The sequence below is a fragment of the Lytechinus variegatus genome, chromosome 11 (assembly GCF_018143015.1).
Source record: "Lytechinus variegatus isolate NC3 chromosome 11, Lvar_3.0, whole genome shotgun sequence".
In the NCBI taxonomy this organism is placed as follows: Eukaryota; Metazoa; Echinodermata; class Echinoidea; order Temnopleuroida; family Toxopneustidae; genus Lytechinus; species Lytechinus variegatus.
This window is the reverse complement of record NC_054750.1, coordinates 10,064,429-10,084,150: the sequence shown is the minus strand read 5'-3', so window position 1 is coordinate 10,084,150 and position 19,722 is coordinate 10,064,429. Positions and strand designations below refer to the sequence as shown.

General features: G+C 37.2%; 1 protein-coding gene across 2 annotated transcripts in view; it reads right to left on the bottom strand.

Annotated features, from left to right (window-relative positions):
• Nucleotides 1-781: 781 nt before the first annotated feature.
• LOC121423646 (pikachurin-like) overlaps nucleotides 782-19,722 on the bottom strand; it is an 81,902-nt gene continuing 62,961 nt past the window's right edge. For both annotated transcript variants that reach the window (XM_041619060.1, XM_041619061.1), the window contains 9 exons: nucleotides 17,757-17,955; nucleotides 16,487-16,612; nucleotides 7,566-7,806; nucleotides 6,733-6,961; nucleotides 5,954-6,134; nucleotides 5,238-5,316; nucleotides 4,401-4,544; nucleotides 3,288-3,478; nucleotides 782-1,108 (listed from right to left, as the gene is read on the bottom strand). In XM_041619060.1, the coding sequence (XP_041474994.1) occupies nucleotides 960-1,108; nucleotides 3,288-3,478; nucleotides 4,401-4,544; nucleotides 5,238-5,316; nucleotides 5,954-6,134; nucleotides 6,733-6,961; nucleotides 7,566-7,806; nucleotides 16,487-16,612; nucleotides 17,757-17,955 (1,539 nt within the window). In that variant the 3' untranslated portion in view covers nucleotides 782-959. The remainder of the gene's footprint in view (nucleotides 1,109-3,287; nucleotides 3,479-4,400; nucleotides 4,545-5,237; nucleotides 5,317-5,953; nucleotides 6,135-6,732; nucleotides 6,962-7,565; nucleotides 7,807-16,486; nucleotides 16,613-17,756; nucleotides 17,956-19,722) is intronic.

Sequence of the window (19,722 nt, the reverse complement as noted above, 5' to 3'; positions counted from 1 at the left end):
TCATTGGCGATGGTTAAGCATGTATAAAGGATCACCAGTCGTTCTTAAAGTCGCTCTTAACTTACGAACAGCATTATAAAACGGCCCACTGGGGTTGTTACATAAGCTCCAATCAATATTTACAATTCATCATAACTTTTTTTTGCGTGGGGCTTTCCATAGACTTCCAGTTATGCTAAATTGTGTCATTGACTGTATCTTCTATATTACAGTGTCTAGTAATGATGGTCTCGTTGGCAATGGTGAATTCAGAGCTGCATTCCGTGAAATTTGGGACCAATAAAAATATCTCTGGATTTGAAGTAAAATCTCTGATTTTGGTTGGTCAAAAATCACATTTGCTATGGGAACTCTCAGTGAATGATAACTTTGTCATAAACAATATTCATCAAGCATTGCCCTGAACTTTTCATGAGGCTTATCAGCTCTGACAAGTTGACATTTTCTGACAGTAACCATATTAACGGTTACCATAGTAACAGTCAGAGGCCAGTGCTTCTCAACCAATCAAATCCAATGATTTCACTGAAATTTTCAGAGCACTGACATATAAGTCAGTGTTGGCAAAGCCCATGAGAGACTCACTGCCTTATCTTGACTCACTAGAAACGCTCTCCTTTGCACTGCAACATAAAACTTCTCATCTGATCATGGGGCCAATTGTTCAGATTGATTACACACAATAATCATTGCAATCAATTGTAAAAAAAATCAACCTTACAATCAACTACTGAGCTTTACGTTACAGGGCCCTGTTGAACATATTTTTTTCCTTAAATTATACTTGAAGCAGATGATACCGTGGCTTTGGCTAAGATCAGAGTTCCACCACTGAACACTGGACAGGTTGTGCGACAAGACGCAACTGAACTCTCATCCTCCAAGGCCGTACAAAAGTCTTTTGAGGCTGGACTTGAAGACAGTGATGAGGAAAAAGAGTCTCTTTTGCTCTGGGTGGATTATGAACACTGTCTAATGCTCCTGCCACCATCGGGTTGTTCCATTGAGAAAACCTTAAGGCTTTGGTCAATCTTGAAGTTCCTGAGGCACCCTGTCAAGCCTGTTGTGTACAGGTTCATCGTCGTCTCACCAATGTCGTCCATTCCACCTAGGAGATTAAATCAACAAAAAAAGGTTACCGGTATAAATAAGTTAAGAAAGCGTGTTGTGGCAGTTATCAATATTATTATTATTATTTGTTTGGCGTCACCTGTGCCTGGGAGGCAAAAAGCGAACTAAATCACTATGACCTGCAGGTCTCTCCTTGACCATTGGCCATTTTAAAGTTAATTGTCCCTACAGTCTTGTCCATTCCACCTTGGAGATCACATAAAGGGATAGGAAGCTTTGAAACAAGATTAAAATGATCATGAAAATTAATCTGCATTGGTAGAAGATATTGAGATTAAATCTTTATTCTCAACACAAAGGACAAGTGGAATGCCTCTAGCCGTCTCACCTGCATCACACGATTCAACATAGCAGCATACAGTGCTGACTTTGAAAACTATTATAACTCGCACAAGATGTTCAGTGATACTTGATTACTCTTATGTCCAAGTTTCAACAGTCAGATCAATAAACTTGCAAAATTATTATGGTAATTCAACAGATACACCCATTATGGCCTAGGTTCATTGACCTTCGACCTTGGTCATGTGACCTAAAATGCGCACAGGATGTTCAGTGATACTTGATTACTCTTATGTTCAAGTTTTATGAACTAGACCAACATACTTCCAAAGTTATGATGGTAATTCAACAAATACCCCCAATTCGGCCAAAGTTCATTGACCCTAAATGACCTTTGACCTTGATCATGTGACCTGAAACTTGCACAGGATGTTCAGTGATACTTGATTACTATTATGTTCAAGTTTTGTTTCATGAATCAGATCCAAAAACTTTTAAAGTTTTGATTGTAATTCAACAGATACCCCCAAATCGGCCAAAGTTCATTGACCCTAAATGACCTTTGACCTCGGTCATGTGACGTGAAACTCATGCAGGATGTTTGGTGATACTTGATTAACCTTATGTCCAAGTTTAATGAACTAGGTCCATATATTTTCTAAGTTATGATGACATTTCAAAAACTTAACCTCAGGTTAAGATTTTGATGTTGATTCCCCAACATGGTCTAAGTACATTGACCCTAAATGACCATTGACCTTGGTCATGTGACATGAAACTCTTAAGGGATGTTCAGTAATACTTGATTAACCTTATGGCCAAGTTTCATGAACTAGGTCCATATACTTTCTAAGTTATGATGTCATTTCAAAAACTTAACCTTAGGTTAAGATTTGATGTTGACGCCGCCGCCGTCGGAAAAGCGGCGCCTATAGTCTCACTCTGCTATGCAGGTGAGACAAAAACTAACCTTGAATTTTTTCACTACATCCACTGGAGCCTTTATCAACAATGTGACCCAATCTAACTTTCCTGATTTAATGGCAAGTGATCAGTGTGTAGACATTAAGAAGCTTAACAAAAATGAGGAGCGCTACAGGCTTGGGTCTGTGGGTAGCATAGCAAAAATAATTAAGTCAATATTCATAGACTAGTTTAAGATATTACATGGCACAACAGAATAAACAATGCCACTGATATATTAGGCAATGGTCAATATTTCAGAAATTGCTCAGTAATCTCATATTACGACATGGTGATATAGATCTGAATCAAATGATTTTGACTGGTAGTAATGACTAGTTATATTGAACGGTCATGGTTTTGTGGTGAGGATACTTCATCAAATAACATGGGTCCACATCGCTTTCTTATAGAATTTACAAATCACTTTGTTCCGGCATTAACTAGAACAATTACACACACTGTCCCCTTTGAAAAAGTTGAAATAAAATCCATCCATATTTTATTGATCGAAATACACATGAAATGAAATACTCAGAAAATTTGCTTTGCCCAATTGATCGTGGGCTCGGCAGCCGCTGTGCAGCGTCGGATCGACGAGGCTCTATGCCTTTAATCGTTGAACGCCAAACACGGTAGCAACAACTCCAATCTTTTAACGTCTTTTGGTCTGACGCGGCCGAGGTTTGGACTCCAGACCTGTGAGATGGGACACTCTACCAACTGTGCCAACACACCGGTATAAATGCAAAACTGTTCCAAAGGTACCTTGTGCATGTAATCTTACTAATGCCCTTAAAAATGTGTATTACTTTTATACTATGTACTGACAGTTTGGTGATATATAGGGTGATAGTTTCAACCATTTCCCCCTAAATTGGTCATTATTATAATACTACATCACACATTACCTAGGTACAGGCCATCATTGACATTGAGTTGCCTGAAGTCTTCTCCAGTCGCTTGATTGGTCACTGCGTCGTCATTGTCGACTTCCATTATACCCACAATTCCTAGCCTGTCTATCCTGACGACGTGCCACTCCCCGTCATTGACAGGTCTTCTGCTTCTTAGCACTGCCTCCCCTCCACCGAGGTCAAATCTGTAATGATCAAAATGTAATATGAAACCAGGGCCCTCTCTTACAAAGAGTTACGATTGATCCAATCAATCTCAACTGTATGGAAACCCATCCATACCATAAGATTTTCTACAGGAAATTATCTTTATCTCCTTAATAAACAAAGAAAATCACACTGATTCTTCAAGAAAATGATGAATGTATGAATATACATCATATCCAGAAAATATCTTGAACAAGTTTGTATTTTAGATGTTGACGTTGCGATTGATCAGAGTAATCGCAACTCTTTGTAAGATGGGGCCCCAAGGGAGTGTTTCATGAAGCTAATAGTCTGTGAATGTCACTAAAAGCTAAAGCTACCAAAATCTTGCATCTCACTGGCACATAACAAAGTTATCAGTGAATATCACAGAGTATTTTTTCATAACAATAGTTTACCTTCAATTCAGTTTGTGGTGGATAAAGGCATCTGGACACCAAATCTGGTTCCGGCGATGCACGGAAGTATGGTTCATAGACTAGTGCAAATTAAAATATTTGTCCATACTACTTGAAAGATATTTTCAGACCATTCATTAACTATGCCTGGTAAGCAAAACCATCACCAGAACAGTTATAATGCACTCATTCTACTAGTGATTTGATTTGGTATGGGGCAAAATTTGCTGGACTGTATTTGATGTGCATACACCCTAAAGCATTGGCTCTTAGCAGAAATCCCACTCAGCATCTTTTACTTTACAATCTACCAAATTCTGTGCGAGCAAAACAAGAGGGATCAGAGAGGCAATTCAACATTTGTCATATGACAACTTTCCTTGATTTTGATTGGCTAAGAAGCACAGGTGTCTGACTGTTACTAGAGCAACTGTAGGATAAAAGAAACTTTGTTGGATGAACATCCAACAAGTTCTCTCTTGATGATCTTACAAGAACTTACCTTAATAAGAGTAAGCCATCTTCAAGGCCCATGGCAATGAAATCACTTCCTGAGGTCATACTTGAATGACCTGCCCATAAGACCAGACCGTTGGGTTCTGTGGCCCGGAGTTCAAAGGAGAAGATGTTTCTTTCCCCAGACAATCTGGAAAGTAAATGAGGGTGGCATATAGATTATTGTAAATTGATGATGACCATGAAGATGATGGATTATAATAATGATTATGAAGTTGATATCATACATCTATATATTGTAACCTCACCATCATGCTCATGATATCAATGAATATTATCATTTTTTTAGTACGTTGCGTGCCCGGTGGCGGCCCTCCTACAGAGCTCTTGATTTTGTGTTTAATTATTTTGTTTCTGAGTAAATATCCATTGTGATTTGTATTTCACTGTAATTTACCCTTTCTTGTACTTTTCTTAGTTCTCTTTACTTTTATGTCTTGCTCTCTCATACATGTAAGCGCCTTGAGCATTTAATCAAAATGGAAAAAACGCTATATTTTTAAAAAAATTTTTATATTTCTGCGTTCACAATACATTATCAAAAATTATTTACATTGTTTGCAATGTATAAAATAATCCATAATGTATACAACATAAACATAGTACATGATTAGAAAAAAACGGTTTGGGCACATACTTCACATTAGGATGATAATAAAAAGCAGCATAAACGAATGAACGCAGGAGACCGCAATCGTATATATAAATCACATGTATTATTTTGATGATGTTCAATATCATCTATATCATCAACATTACTTATTTCATTATTGAAATGAAACTTCCTTAGAAGTAGACCAGTGAATACAAAATTATATTTTACCTAGAAGTGATTTCATTGCTGGCATACCAAAGGTAACTCCTTCCCGTAAAACTAGGCTCTGAAACATCTTCTTCAATTTCTGTTTGAGAGAAAGGGTAAAAGAGAGAGAAAAGGGGGGAAGCAGGGGGTAGTGATATGAGATTTGTAAGACACCATACCTAATTTCAAAGATTTAAAATATGTCCCCCTGAAACCCTACTGCTAGCTCCATACATACAATGGAAATTATCCATTCGTTCTGCAAATCAAAATTTCTCAACTGTCAATCAAAAACTTATTTTCTTTCATGGAATACTCTTCCAGCTTCCCTTTGTTCTATCCCCAATGTCACATTGTTCAGATCCAGCTTGTTCAGATCACCAGTCATTCGTAAAGTCGCTTGTAACTTATGAACAGATTTATTAAACGCCAACCAGACCTCCCAACCCAATTGACTGGTAAATAGGAATGATTTTGATCAAAAATAAGAAATAAACAGTATTTCCCATAAGCTTGTGCAGATAATAATGATAATGATAATAATAAAATCAATGTTTATATATTGCATAACACATGGTATATATGTCTCTATGCGCTTCAAGAATATAGGATGAATGTATAACAACAGAAGCTCAAAATGGTTTAAAAAAACATGATTTATGATTTCCTCCAAATTGAGATTGGTTGAGAGGTTTGTGATATGGTCCTACTTACTCTTCGCATTTAAAACCACCTACCTATTTCACAGTTGTCTCCCATGAAGCCTAACCTACAGTCACAGAGATAGTTTTCGTGAAGAGGATGGCATTCCCCGTTGTTAAGGCATGGCTGTCCCTGGCATGGGTGGTGGGCGTTGCCAACATTAGCCCCTCCCACTGCTTCACTGATGAGATCTAATTGGTTGTCATTGACCAGCACCTGCAAGACACAGAAGAAAGGGTATATTGTACCAAATGTTGAAAAAATAGAGTGGGTATAACATTGAGTATACTTCACTTTCAATAATAATACATAACACTGCAAGGGAGATTGCACTAATAACTGAGAAAAACATAATTTCCTCCTCTTCCCCTTTTATATTCTTCTTTATATGCAATAAATATGTTTTGTTATACCATTGTTTATGTATAATTATTATCATTATATTGGACCCCATGAAAGGACAGAGCTGGTATGCTCAGCAGCTCTGAAATGGGCTATCAACCTTATCATATTATTGTTACTGTTTTAGAAGACATTGTGTATGTTATAGTGTTTTTATAATTTCAGAAATAAAACAAACAAATCAATCTTCTTATCATCTATCCAACTTTAACCCTCATGCTATCTCTTTTCTCCTCTCACTCTCCTTCTATATATCTATCTGTCTGTCTGTCTATCTATCTATCTATCTATCTATCTATCTATCTATCTGTCTCTCCTCTGTCTATCTGCCGGCATGCCTCCCTCCTCCTCTCCCTCTGTATCTGTCCGTCTCTCCCCCCATCTCTCGTACCTTCCCGCTACCTTAACCCACCCTTTGAATATCTCCACTGAATGAATTCTTGACTGCCACTTCTCTCGATAAGAGGTCGATATCATCAATGCCTCCGATATAAAGGTTTGTATCGAATGATGTCTGCGTAAAAGCTCCAGGAGCTAATGCCGTGACGGTAGGTTGGTTGTCCACTCTTAGCATACCCTCCCTGGCTGTTCTTGATACTTCTACTATGTGCCATTCATGGAGTGTGACTGGCTGTGTTGATCTGTAGGTAAGAGAGGAAAAAATGTATCATGTCAGTAAGAATCCTCTTACAGAATCATTCAAGAAATGTTGAAGATTCTGTACAAAATGGATTACGACAATCACAAAAACCACTTGTCTTCACACATTTCACCCTTACCTAAAAACAGTGGGTCTTGAGCCCTATCAAACTTGATGTAGTTCTAATCTAGCATGATCATGTACTCACCACCATCAACACAAACAATCAACAATTACATACTTCACAACAATACCCATTTCCTCCTTATCTTATCTTTCTGTTCTATTTGTGATAATTCCCGTATAGGAACTCGGCAGGACAACATTTTGCCGGTGTTCCTCCTGAGCGAAAATCAAACTTGAGGCTAATGACATTTATAACCTCCAGTCTATAACTGCCGCTACTCACCTCAACAACTTTCATCCTTACATCGTACAGATTTCACCCTCACCTCAAAATACAGCGTCTGGAGTTCTTATTCAGCATGATCAAATCAATATCATCACCTTATCACCATATCACTAATATCATCACATCACCATCATTATTACCATGATCATTATATCACAACCATCAATTAACAATCACCAACCATCCATCTTACCTCAGAACAGCTGGTCCCGAACCACAATCAAACTTGAATCCGATGTAGTTCTCATCCAGAGTAATGGAGAAGAAATCTCCGTCCCTGGACTCAGTGCCGCTGTAGATGAGGATCCCTGATGGCTCCTTGGGTTTGAAGATGATCTCCATCTGGAGGAAGGAGAGATGTTTCTTACCCAGGGTGTCATGAGCGATGTGGGAGGAGTGCGAGCTATTGAAGGACGGAGTGTGGATCTCAATTACTGCAAAAGATAAAGACGATATCAATTAATAATAAAGTTTATCTCCAAAGATGAAGCAGGAAAATCCAACATGTGGATCTTAATTACTGCAAAATAAAGATGAGACCAAAGCATATCAATCTGAGATATGATCCAATCATAGTTCTTATATCTCAGCTCTCTCTCTGTCAACGAAAGCAGGAAAGAGTTATGTTTCTTGCCAAGGGTATAATGTGCGATGTGGGATCCCGGAAGAGTGAAAGATAGATAAAGATAGATAGATAAATGGATTTCATAAAAAAACATCATGTTTCGCAGTACAAACTGAAATGAACATGAATCACAGATAAAAATAATTACAAGACAATAAGCAATATACATGTAGAGTATTAACATAGGAAATAAAATTAACATTAAAGATATTAAATGACTGAGTGGATCTCAATTACTGAAAAAAAAATGACATTTAAAATATGAATTACTCATAAAGTTTGTTTGACGATGGAGTGTGAATCTCAATTACTTCAAATGCAAGATGAGACTGAATTATATCGATTTATGATGTTATTTAACCATTTTTCATACATCTTAGCTCTCTCTCTGTCAAAGAAAGCAGGAAGATAAATGTTTCATGCCAAGGGTGTCGTGAGAGATGTGGAAGGGGTGCAGGCTATTGAAGGAAGGAGTAAGAGTCTTAATCACAGCAATGAGATTGAAGGATATCCATTAAGATAATATTTTTCCTTTTAATTCAATTAATATCTTTTACATTAATGGAAATATATAGGTTTGTTCATAAAGTAGCAAATGGTAGAGCAAGTAGAGATAGTAAGAGAGAGAGAGAATGAAAACAAAACACAATCATATAATTTACTGAGAACTTGTATCAATTTCACCAATTAATCAATTTACAAAGTGACCCAGGGGCGATTGCCATCATGACAAATGAACCAGTGATAGAAATATATCTAACATGAATACCATAATTGGATTATATTCTAAAGACTGTTGATTTGATTTGATTTATTGTTTCACATTCCACAAAAACATACATCTTGAACACAATTATGAAAACATGATGACAAAAAATACATAGTTGTAGTATTTAACAAGGAAATACAATTACGTGAAATATGAGGAACCTATTAAAAGCTTGTAGACATATAGGTTCCCAGAAGAAAATAATCAAGGATTAAAAACTCCTAACGCAATGAAGCGACATAAATAAAATGAAAATAATCAATACATTATAAAGAGTTCTACATGATAGTCACTCGAGCAAGGCACTTATCCACTAGCGTACGATTGTAAAAGAAATATTTTCAGCCTACATTTAAAAGAATATAAAGAGGGCGCCTGAATTATATGGGTGTCTAAATTATTCCAAAAGGAAGGCCCTGTAAAAGCAAATGATTTAAGGGCAAGAACAGTGCGCACTGGGGAAATGTGGTAATTGTGTACTTGTCGAGTTGGGTAAGAATGGATTTCTTGATTTTGAACAAGCAAATCAGAGAATATGGTTTTAATGAGGCTCTCTTCATATGGAGAAAAGGCTATGCTGATTATGCATATTGCAAGTTGAGTTATTAAACAACGGCCAGAGAAATCATAGTGACTATAGGCAAGAGGGCAAATCAGGCAATTATCAGAGAGAGACATATTTTCATAAAATCCATTTGTCCACAATCATTCTTCTCTCTTACTATCAAAAACTTATCAATGTAGCCATCAAATCACCTCATGAATGTCAAGCATTTTTTTTAATAAACATAAAATTAGACATTAATTTTGAAGAGGTCTTTCATAGTTCTCACTCTCTCCCGAAGACAATTTTCCATTTTCTTCCACTTCTGGGTTGCTATGCAGATTTTAATATGCCTTTCTGCAAGGACAAATCGTATGGAAAACAATTACATTGCTCTCTTTCTACTCTCACTCTCTGTCAAAGAAGATACTTGTATCTTGTGCATGCACATTCTAAAAAAAATGAAACTGACATTGATACATTTAAAAGCAGACATATTCCCACTTTTGTACACTTATTTTCAAAACATTTTCATCCATTAATTGTGCTCTCTCCCTTCCTGTCTCTCTTTCCTACCCATGCTATCCTCCATCTCTCTTCTCTCTTAATTTCCCTTTGAAAATATGATTTAAAAATCTAGATACAATAATAGCATTTGACGATTTCTTATTTGTCTACACTTTGATGTGTTACGATCAATGAGTACACATTGCATCTGTACAATGCTGGTTTTCAAGTCGGTTTGGTGTTAGATCTATAATTTCACCTACTGTTAACACCTCCTTTCATGCGAGGGAGAGGGGTAATCGTAAGTATCATCAAGTTTTTACAACCGACATTTATTCCCTCATGTTGATATAGCTTATCCACCTGCCCTATTTCAATATTGCCCTATTTCACTCTACGATAGCTTGCTTAGCTTCGACTCTGGATGCGACACCGTAAGCAGACGATAGAAGGGCTCAACAGTCACTTATGTCTCCACGCCATGCCTGGGGGAAATGAAAACGCATGTATGATGATGCTTGTGTTGCCACAGTAACGGTACATGAGTATATTAGTTCAAGCTCCACCAGGACTGTATCTACGGAATGGCCCTGGGCTCACGTTTGAGTAAAGGGGTTTTAATGAAAACATAACGAGCAGCTACAAAGGGTATCTCATGAACCTAGGATGCGGGAGGGTCTTCTTTTATTCTAGATACCCATGTGCGTCCCATTTCCCGTTCCCCTTGTCAACAAGCTTTCTCCTATACCTCTATCCTAATTTAGTCTCCCCCTTCTTCTTCCCCCATTCTTAAACATTAACCCCCCTGCACTTTCCCTCTCCCATTCTGTTCACATTCTTGTTCACCCTCTCCTACCCTCCCTTCATTTCTCCCTTACACCTTTCCTTACCTTTCCCAGACTATTCATCCCTTTAATTCCCCTTCCATCCTTCCACTTCTTATTCTTTATTTCCATTTCCTTCCTTCTCCCTCCTTTCCTTCGATTTCTCTTCTTTCCTTCCATTTCTCAGTCTTTCCATCAATTTCCTCTTCCCCCTTTTCTTAACCCTAATCACTCTCCTGCTTTCTCTTTTATTTCTCTCTTCCTCCTAACTTTTCCTTCCCATCTTTCTTTCTTCCTTCTTTCCTTTCTTTCTTTCTTCCTCGCCTCCCTCATCTCTGTAACCTTTGTATTCCCCAACCCTTACCACAGCCCGCCAACCCCTCTCCCCTTTTCCAGTCCTGCATGATATTGCTGTTGTTGTATTTCAATATCTTCCTCTTAGCTGTATGGCCTTCAGGAATAATGATACTGGTTATGTCAACATGTGTTTGAATACAGTAATGTGACTTAACCCCATTCTATGTCTACTGTGTTTAAACATTATATTGTCCTCAGAGTGAATTCTAAACATTAAGGGCATGATTTCACATGTGACTACGATATGCTTGGACATGAATTCTGTTTTTTCTTGTGTACAGTATTCTACATCAGAAATAAATGAAAAGAGTTCAATGCAGGTTTGTTTTTATTACATGCAGCTTTCAGGCCATTGTATCATTTCCCAGCAACATGCAATCTATGCAAAAAAGGGGGTATGCATAGCTTCCTCAATAAAGATCATTTAACAAACTTTGGAACATCCTCTCATTGTGTATGGGAGACAGAGTATTAGCTTGAATAATTCATCACCATCATTACCAACACCATCATCACCAACACCACCAACATCATCATCATCATCGTCTTCATTTTAATCCTTATCATCATCCTCATCATCGTAGAGCGTTATGGCCCAGTGGATTTATCTCGTGACTTTGAAACAGAGGGTCGTGGGTTCGAATCCCAGCCATGGCGTAGTTTCCTTCAGCAAGAAATTTATCCACATTGTGCTGCACTCAACCCAGGTGAGGTGAATGGGTACCCGGCAGGATTAATTCCTTGAATGCACTGAGTGCTGAAAGGCAACTCGAGCAAAAGCCAGGGTAATGATAATATTAAACAAGATAGATTTTGCTATATAAATGCCTATTATTATTATTGTTATCATCATTATCATCATCATTACCATCATCCTCAGCATCACTATCACCACTGCAACCACCACCATCACCATCACCATCATCACAATCATCATCACCATCATCACCATCATCATCATCACCATCATCATCATCATTACCATCATCATCATCATCATCATCACCACCATCATCATCACCATCATCATCATCATCACCATCATCATCATCATCATCATCATCACCATCATCATCATCACCATCCTCATCATTATCATCACCATCATCATCACCACCATCATCATCATCATCATCATCATCATCATCATCATCACCATCATCATCATCATCTTCATCATCAATCTTCTAATCCGTGCGGTATCTTGAAGAAAACGAATTGCTTGTAGACCCAATAAACCCGCCTTAAAGGAACGGCTCATGGATCAATGATTGCTAAAAATGCAATGCTCTCGAACTAACTACATAAAAAATAGGGGTCTCCGGAACTCATTAAATCGTATGCGTAATTGGCAGCGGCTATGTAAAAAAACTAAAAATCTTGCTACATTCATATCGGGCTAGCGAAAGTTAGCTATGGGCACAGGAGTTTCAGCGGCCAGACGCTGTGGCTATGCGTGCTGATCGAGCTCACCGACCGGCTGAGTAGTTCTTGGTTCTTGATAGGCGTGTGCTGGAATGAGATATCACAAATTTGAGGGTCATACGAATGGAGAAAAATAGGAATTTCCATAGCAATATATATTGATGATGCTCTGGAATGGAAATTTAGGCTGAAAATGGTGTCTCAACTGCGGCACATACGTATCGTAAATTTGTACTAAGTACCCACTCCCCCTCCCGGGCCTACAATTACATTCTCCAATCTAAGAGTTCTCAAAATAATCGCCTTGACAAGGCTTGCCTTCTTTCTATCAGTTGCTGTCAATATTTCTAGGTCAGAACGAAACCGTTTTCTTTCTTGTATTCTTTAAATGTTTGATGAATCTAGACATATATATTAGATTGCCTCCAAAGCGGTAGATATAATCATGGATATAACCTGACCCCCATTCATGGTGTATTCTCTGCATGTTGGAGTACAATATGTGGGTATTATACAATGTATGTATGATTTGAATTGAACAGAATATGCAAAGAAATTGTAGTGAATTGAATTTGAATGACTTTAGTCACGTCTTTTAAATATGTGACCTAAGGAAGGTGCAAACTAAATTCATAAGGTTATCCTATTTTCTATTTTTTTTTCTTCCTTCATCATAATTATAATTACTAATATCATTTTAGAATGTATATAATCAATGAGATCATCACCATCATCATTGTCACTGTCATTGTTATCATCATCAACACCATCATCATCATCATTATCATAATCATCATCATCATCGTCATCATTAACACCATCATCATCATCATCAACACCATCATCATCATTATCATCATCAACACCATCATCATCATCACCATCATCATCATCATCATCAACACCATCATCATCATCAACACCATCATCATCATCATCACCACCATCATCATCATCCTCATCATCACCATCATCATCACCACCATCATCATCACCATCATCATCATCATCATCAACACCATCATGACGTCATCATGGTCATCGCAATCAAATCTCCATCTTAATCGTTATCATAATTGTCAACATCATCATTGTGACAATATTCTAAACATCATCACCACTGTCGCCTTGTTTTCTCATTGTCATCCTCGTCATCATCTCCACCACTATCATAATCATCATCATCAGCAATGTCATAATCATCATCAACATCCTAATCATCATTACTACCATCCCCACCATCATCACCATCATCATCATCACTATCATCATCATCATCATCAACACCATCATCATCATCATCCTCCTCACCATCATCGTCACTGTCATTATCATCATCATCATTGTAATTAGTATCATTATCCATATTATCATAAATATTATCATTATGAAGACGGATAATATGACCCCCTCACACCAACCTGCATCCCAGCCCTGGGCAAAATTAGCCTGCGGACAGATTTGCAATATTGTCAAAAACATTGTAGGACTACCATGGGAACATTGATATTTACATGAAATATTTTCTAAGATGAATGTTTCTCTGATTTCCTTCAGGAGCGAGAGAGAACAGAATCTTAAATAGTAACCAGACAATGCAGCATCAATGTTTTCATTCATCTTCATTCAAAGTAACAAGGGCATGAATCTTATGATTTGAACGCATCTCTTTGAGTATGACTAGCATACAAGTATGCATACACATGAAGAGAGAAGGAAAGAGAGAGGGGGGGGGATTGAGGATGAGAGTAAATCAGAGAGAAAGAGAGAGAAAGAAAGAGTGAGCAGTGAGGTGAATAGATGAAAATGTATATTTCAAACGCATTTGCAAAGCAAAGATGAAGCTTAACAGATGGAAAGATATTACAGGAATCTAAATACACAACTTATAGTCAACTAAAAAAAATATGAATTAAACAAAAATCATAAAAAGGCAGATAAGTGTAAAACAAGTGGAATGCCTCTGGCCGTCTCACCTGCATCACGCGGTTCAATATAGCAGCAGTGCTGACTTTGAATACTACTCTAACTCGCACAAGATGTTCAGCGATACATGGTTACTCTTATGTCCACTTTTTATGAACTAGACCAATAAACTTACAGAGATATGATGGTTATTCAACAAAAACCCCAACATGGCCAAAGTTCATTGACCTTACATGACCTGTGACCTTGATCATGTGACCTGAAACTCGCACAGGATGTTCAGTGATACTTGATTACTCTTATGTACAAGTTTCATGAATCAGATCCATAAACTTTCAAAGTTATGATGGTAATTCGACAGATACACCCAGTTCGGCCAAAGTTCATTGACCTTTGACCTTGGTCATGTGACCTGAAACGCGCACAGGATGTTCAGAGATACTTGATTACTATAATGTCCAAGTTTAATGAACTAGACCAATAAACTTTCAAAGTTATGATGGTAATTCAACAGATACCCCCATTCGGCCAAAGTTCATTGACCCTAAATGACCTTTGACCTTAATCATGAGACCTGAAACTTGCACAAAATGTTCAGTGATGCTTGATTACTATTATGTCCAAGTTTCATGAATCAGATCCATAAACTTTCAAAGTTATGATGGGAATTCAACAGATATCTGCAATTCGGCCAAAGTTCATTGACCCTAAATGACCTTTGACCTTGGTCATGTGACGTGAAACTCGTGCAGGATGTTCAGCGATACTTGATTAACCTTATGTCCAAGTTTCATGAACTAGGTCCATATATTTTCTAAGTTATGATGACATTTCAAAAACTTAACCTCAGGTTAAGATTTCGATGTTGATCCCTCCAACATGGTCTAAGTTCATTGACCCTAAATGACCTTTGACCTTGGTCATGTGACATGAAACTCTAATAGGATGTTCAGTAATACTTGATTAACCTTATGGCCAAGTTTTATTAACTAGGTCCATATACTTTCTAAGTTATGACGTCATTTCAAAAACTTAACCTCAGGTTAAGATTTGATGTTGACGCCGCCGCCGCCGTCGGAAAAGCGGCGCCTATAGTCTCACTCTGCTTCGCAGGTGAGACAAAAATGATGTACCTAAAAAAGTGGTAAGATGAAAGATATTCTTGCATTTTGATTTTGAAGAAGATTGTTAAGGAATTAAGAACTTCTAAGTCTTCAAAAGTAAAATGAAGATACAATATTCAAATTAATGAAGCATGTTAGATAATCACTAAGAAAAAATGGGTATTTCAAGCAAAAATATGAAACAAAATCTGGCTGGCATGTGAGGTACCAGTCCACCTCCATGCGAGGAGGGAAATGTGAACTGTAATCTACCTTTTTATCAAAATAAAACGAATAAATTGGTTGTGTGTAGTGAAATCAAAATAAAATATATGGGACAACCATGTGTTTCTAATCAGGTATAAATCCCTTCTCGGCTATGTGTGTGGCTGGCTCTCTAGGAAATATATACGATGACATATCTCACATACTATGCACATGTGTGTTAAAACATCAGCAAATGAATCATAGTTATAGTCACAGTTATCATGATTTTAAAAAATTTCTTTAGATAGAGTAAAGTATATATTGATCGCTACGGGCCATGTTGGGAAAAGCGCGTTAAAAATATTGAGTATTATTATCATCAGCAGTTTTTACTTGCACGGTGCATATTTACATTTAATGTATATAAGTGAAATTTCAAATTAGTTCACCATAGCACTGGTACACAGAATGTTTTCATCTCGGGATAGTTTTGAAGCTGCTGAAAGGGATTACTCTTCAAGGTTCAAGGATCATTATTGTAATATTTTTAGGGATATAATACAATCATTCTGCACAATTACTCTCACTTGCTCTAGGCCTTCATTTAACATCCTATCCAAAGGAAAAGGCACATTTAACTGACCATAGCCTGTTTGGAGCATATTTCTCACTACCCTTTCTACCACAGCAACATGGGTCTCAATCATACACTCATATATTTTCTAGGCTTTTATTCAACACCCTATCCAAAGGACATGGCAGTGTACCTGATCATAGCCTGCGTGTGAAACAGGGGAGGGTGCACTTTCATTCACAACTGGACTTACCATCCTCGCACACGGAGCCGTGTGTTCCGAGGGGGCACAGACACATGGCTTGATCCGGTGACCTGCTGATACAGGACCCTCCATTGGTACATACATGATGCTTGCATACACCTTCACTGCATTCACCTACACAGGGTCAAGAGATTACAGGGATGGTTCGGGCTGAAAATATTCATATCTTAATACATAGAGTAGAATTCACTGAGCAAAATGCCGAAAATTTCATTAAAATCGGATAACAAATAATAAAGTTATTGAAGTTTAAATTTTAGCGATATTTTGTGAAAACAATCACCGTGAATATTCATTAGGTGGGCTGATGTCACATCCCCACTTTCAGTTTTTTACATAAAATCATAATTTTTTCATTATTTCATACTTGTGTTAATACTATGTCTCCCTAATAATGAAATAAGTTACAGCAATAAATATCTAATGCACTAAATCAGTTGTCAATCAAATTTTTCTAGTCCCGTATTTAAGACAAATGTTAGCAATTAATCATACGCTTGATTTTGATGATCATCTGTATGTTGTAGTCAATGCAATCAATCATGGAAAACTGTTCTACGATGATTGCTAAGCTTCGCATTATAAGGGCCCCTGAAATTACTCAAGATTAGAAATTCAGAGGATATGGTCTGATCAATTCTACATATTTTGAATTTGAAATGTATCATCTGATTTGTACTTTTGTTGCTGTGAATTCATGCTCTTTTTTATTGATGTTTTCAAGTGAAAGGACAATTTTTGTTTTTAGATACCATTTGCATGAGGTCAAAGAGTCCTGATTACCAACAATTAAACAACATTCAGTCTACCATCCATTGAATTTTTTTTATAGTAGGCCTAACCAAGTTTAAGGACATTCATTTAAACTGGAATAATGAATGATGTCCCTTGGTAAAGATTATTGTAAAGGTCAAGGGCCAAGGGTCAAATTAAAATGAATTGCATTTAACAACTTACAAGCATTATGACCTTCAACCTTGAAACATTTGAGTTTAGATCACGTTAATAATGAATTTTTCATCCCTGTTCCCAAATTAATTAAAGTTGTCATCTCAGGAAAGTCCTTGTTCAAAGGTCAAAAGGTCAATACAAAAGGTCAACATCCTTCACAAATCATCAGCATTCTTTAAAATAACCATGGAACTTTTAATTACCAAAGTCCATGTTTGCAATGTACATTGTGCACTCAAAGAATAAAGGGCTGTAACCTCAAGAATGAAATCATAGGTCAAAGTTCATGAAGATAATAACAACTCACCAACATTCTGTCCGCCTACCATGGAACCCTTGGGTTGAGGCCTAAGATCCAAGTCCATGTTTGCAATGTCGATGCTCTCGATACATCCTCGAAATCCTTCAAACATGTGCTTGACCCTCAGACCATCCCGTATCTCTGCACTCACGTTGTAGCCTCCAACAAAGAGGTCTCCCCTAAGTGTGACCTTGGAGTATACACCCTATTCAAGATGGAATGAAAGATATGTTGTAACTGAAATGTGTTTCAATACCTGATTTAGATGCTACTTGCCTTTTTCTCACATCTTACCCATTTTGAATAAAATTGGAAAGAAAAAAAAACGGGAACAAAAACCGCAACATGTATGTTGATCCAAAGCAAAAATTGAGTTCCTAGCTGGCCCCTCTCTTGGCGCATGAGAAAGAGTATACTCATGTAGCTAAACGGATTAACTGCCAATTCAATTTGCTCTAACTGAAAACATTGGTGAGACATTGCAGTTTGTCAAATGTTTCTCCGTGCATTGCATGCTAATGTCATTATTCATTTAGCAAGAATATATAAAAATATGATGGCATCAAGGGGGGGGATGACAAAGGTCCTTGATGATCCTCATAAACAATAGTTTTTAAAAATCTGTGCAAAAAAAGTTCTTTGAAGAGCACAAGACAATTGAAGAAAATGTAATCTAATAAATATTACTATATTAAGGTTTTCATTACACCTTGTGTATATTAACACCAATCATAAACTCACCCAAAATGTCTGAGAAAGAGTAAAAAGAAATGCTATCCACTTGTAAAATTATAAACAAGCATTAACAGTAATCTTTGGAAGTGCAATTTCCGATAAGCGTTTACGATGAATGCCGACGTTCATTCTGCCTCTCCAAATGAAGTATAAATGCACCCTATATGCTTAACCATCCTGTGTCTCATTGTAATATTTTACTAAAAACTTCCAATATTAAATCTTACACACACTTCTCACTACTTTCCTAAAACTAGTTTACCAGAAATTATAGTTTTGTGGATACTAGTTTAGCAATCTTCCAAACCGGTTCAGAAAACCACCTTGCGATGTAGTTTTCAAGATTGCTTTGCCTTGTTAAATTGGTTTTAGCATAAGTGAGGACACAACCATTCTCTGGGAAGCGATCTTTGCACATTTTGAGCGCGCTACTACACATGACAGGTGTAAAATGCCTACGCTGCAGTTTCAAATTTTGCAAGAAAAGTTTCACCCCACTGAGAGCGTTTCCATAGCAACAAGATCGCTTTATGTGAAATGATTTTGAAAACCACTTTCGTGTGATCAAGTGGGAACGCTAGCAAAGCAATTTTCCAAACTGGTGTCCTGAATCGATTTCCAGTAAACTAGTTATAGAAAGCGTGATGAGATCGGTGTCTATGCCGAGGTATCAGAATACAATGTACAAGATAAATTGTACTTTTTATCTAATTCTTACAACAATATCTTATGTTCTTATAACAGTGACTCATATAGAGTAGCAATGACCTGAAATAGGAAATAGTCAAGTGTTTATCTATCTCCTACCCAGTCTATAAAAACAGGAAAACTGTGAATTTTAATTTTCCTTTGTACTTTCATAGAAGTCAATACCTCTATGTACAAGTGGCAGGCAAGTGCAATGATACAAATTTTAATGAGAGAAAGGAATGAATTTTAACCTTTTCACCGAATGCAAAATTTTGGCACCATCACAAGAATATTCACTATTTTTGTTGTATAACATTTTAAGACTTGCTTACTTAGTTAAGGCCGCTTCAGCCAGGATAAACAACTTAAGAGGTAGTTCAAAACGCATGTCAATAAAAAAAAATCACAATATTGCATGGGTATGAAATTATTTCATTCTCTATATGGTTGCAGCAGAAGGATTCTTGGTGTATGGTAAGCCCCTTTCACATTTGGTGGTGCGATTGCTTACAATCGCTGTGATTGTGTGCCACATATATTGTGACCA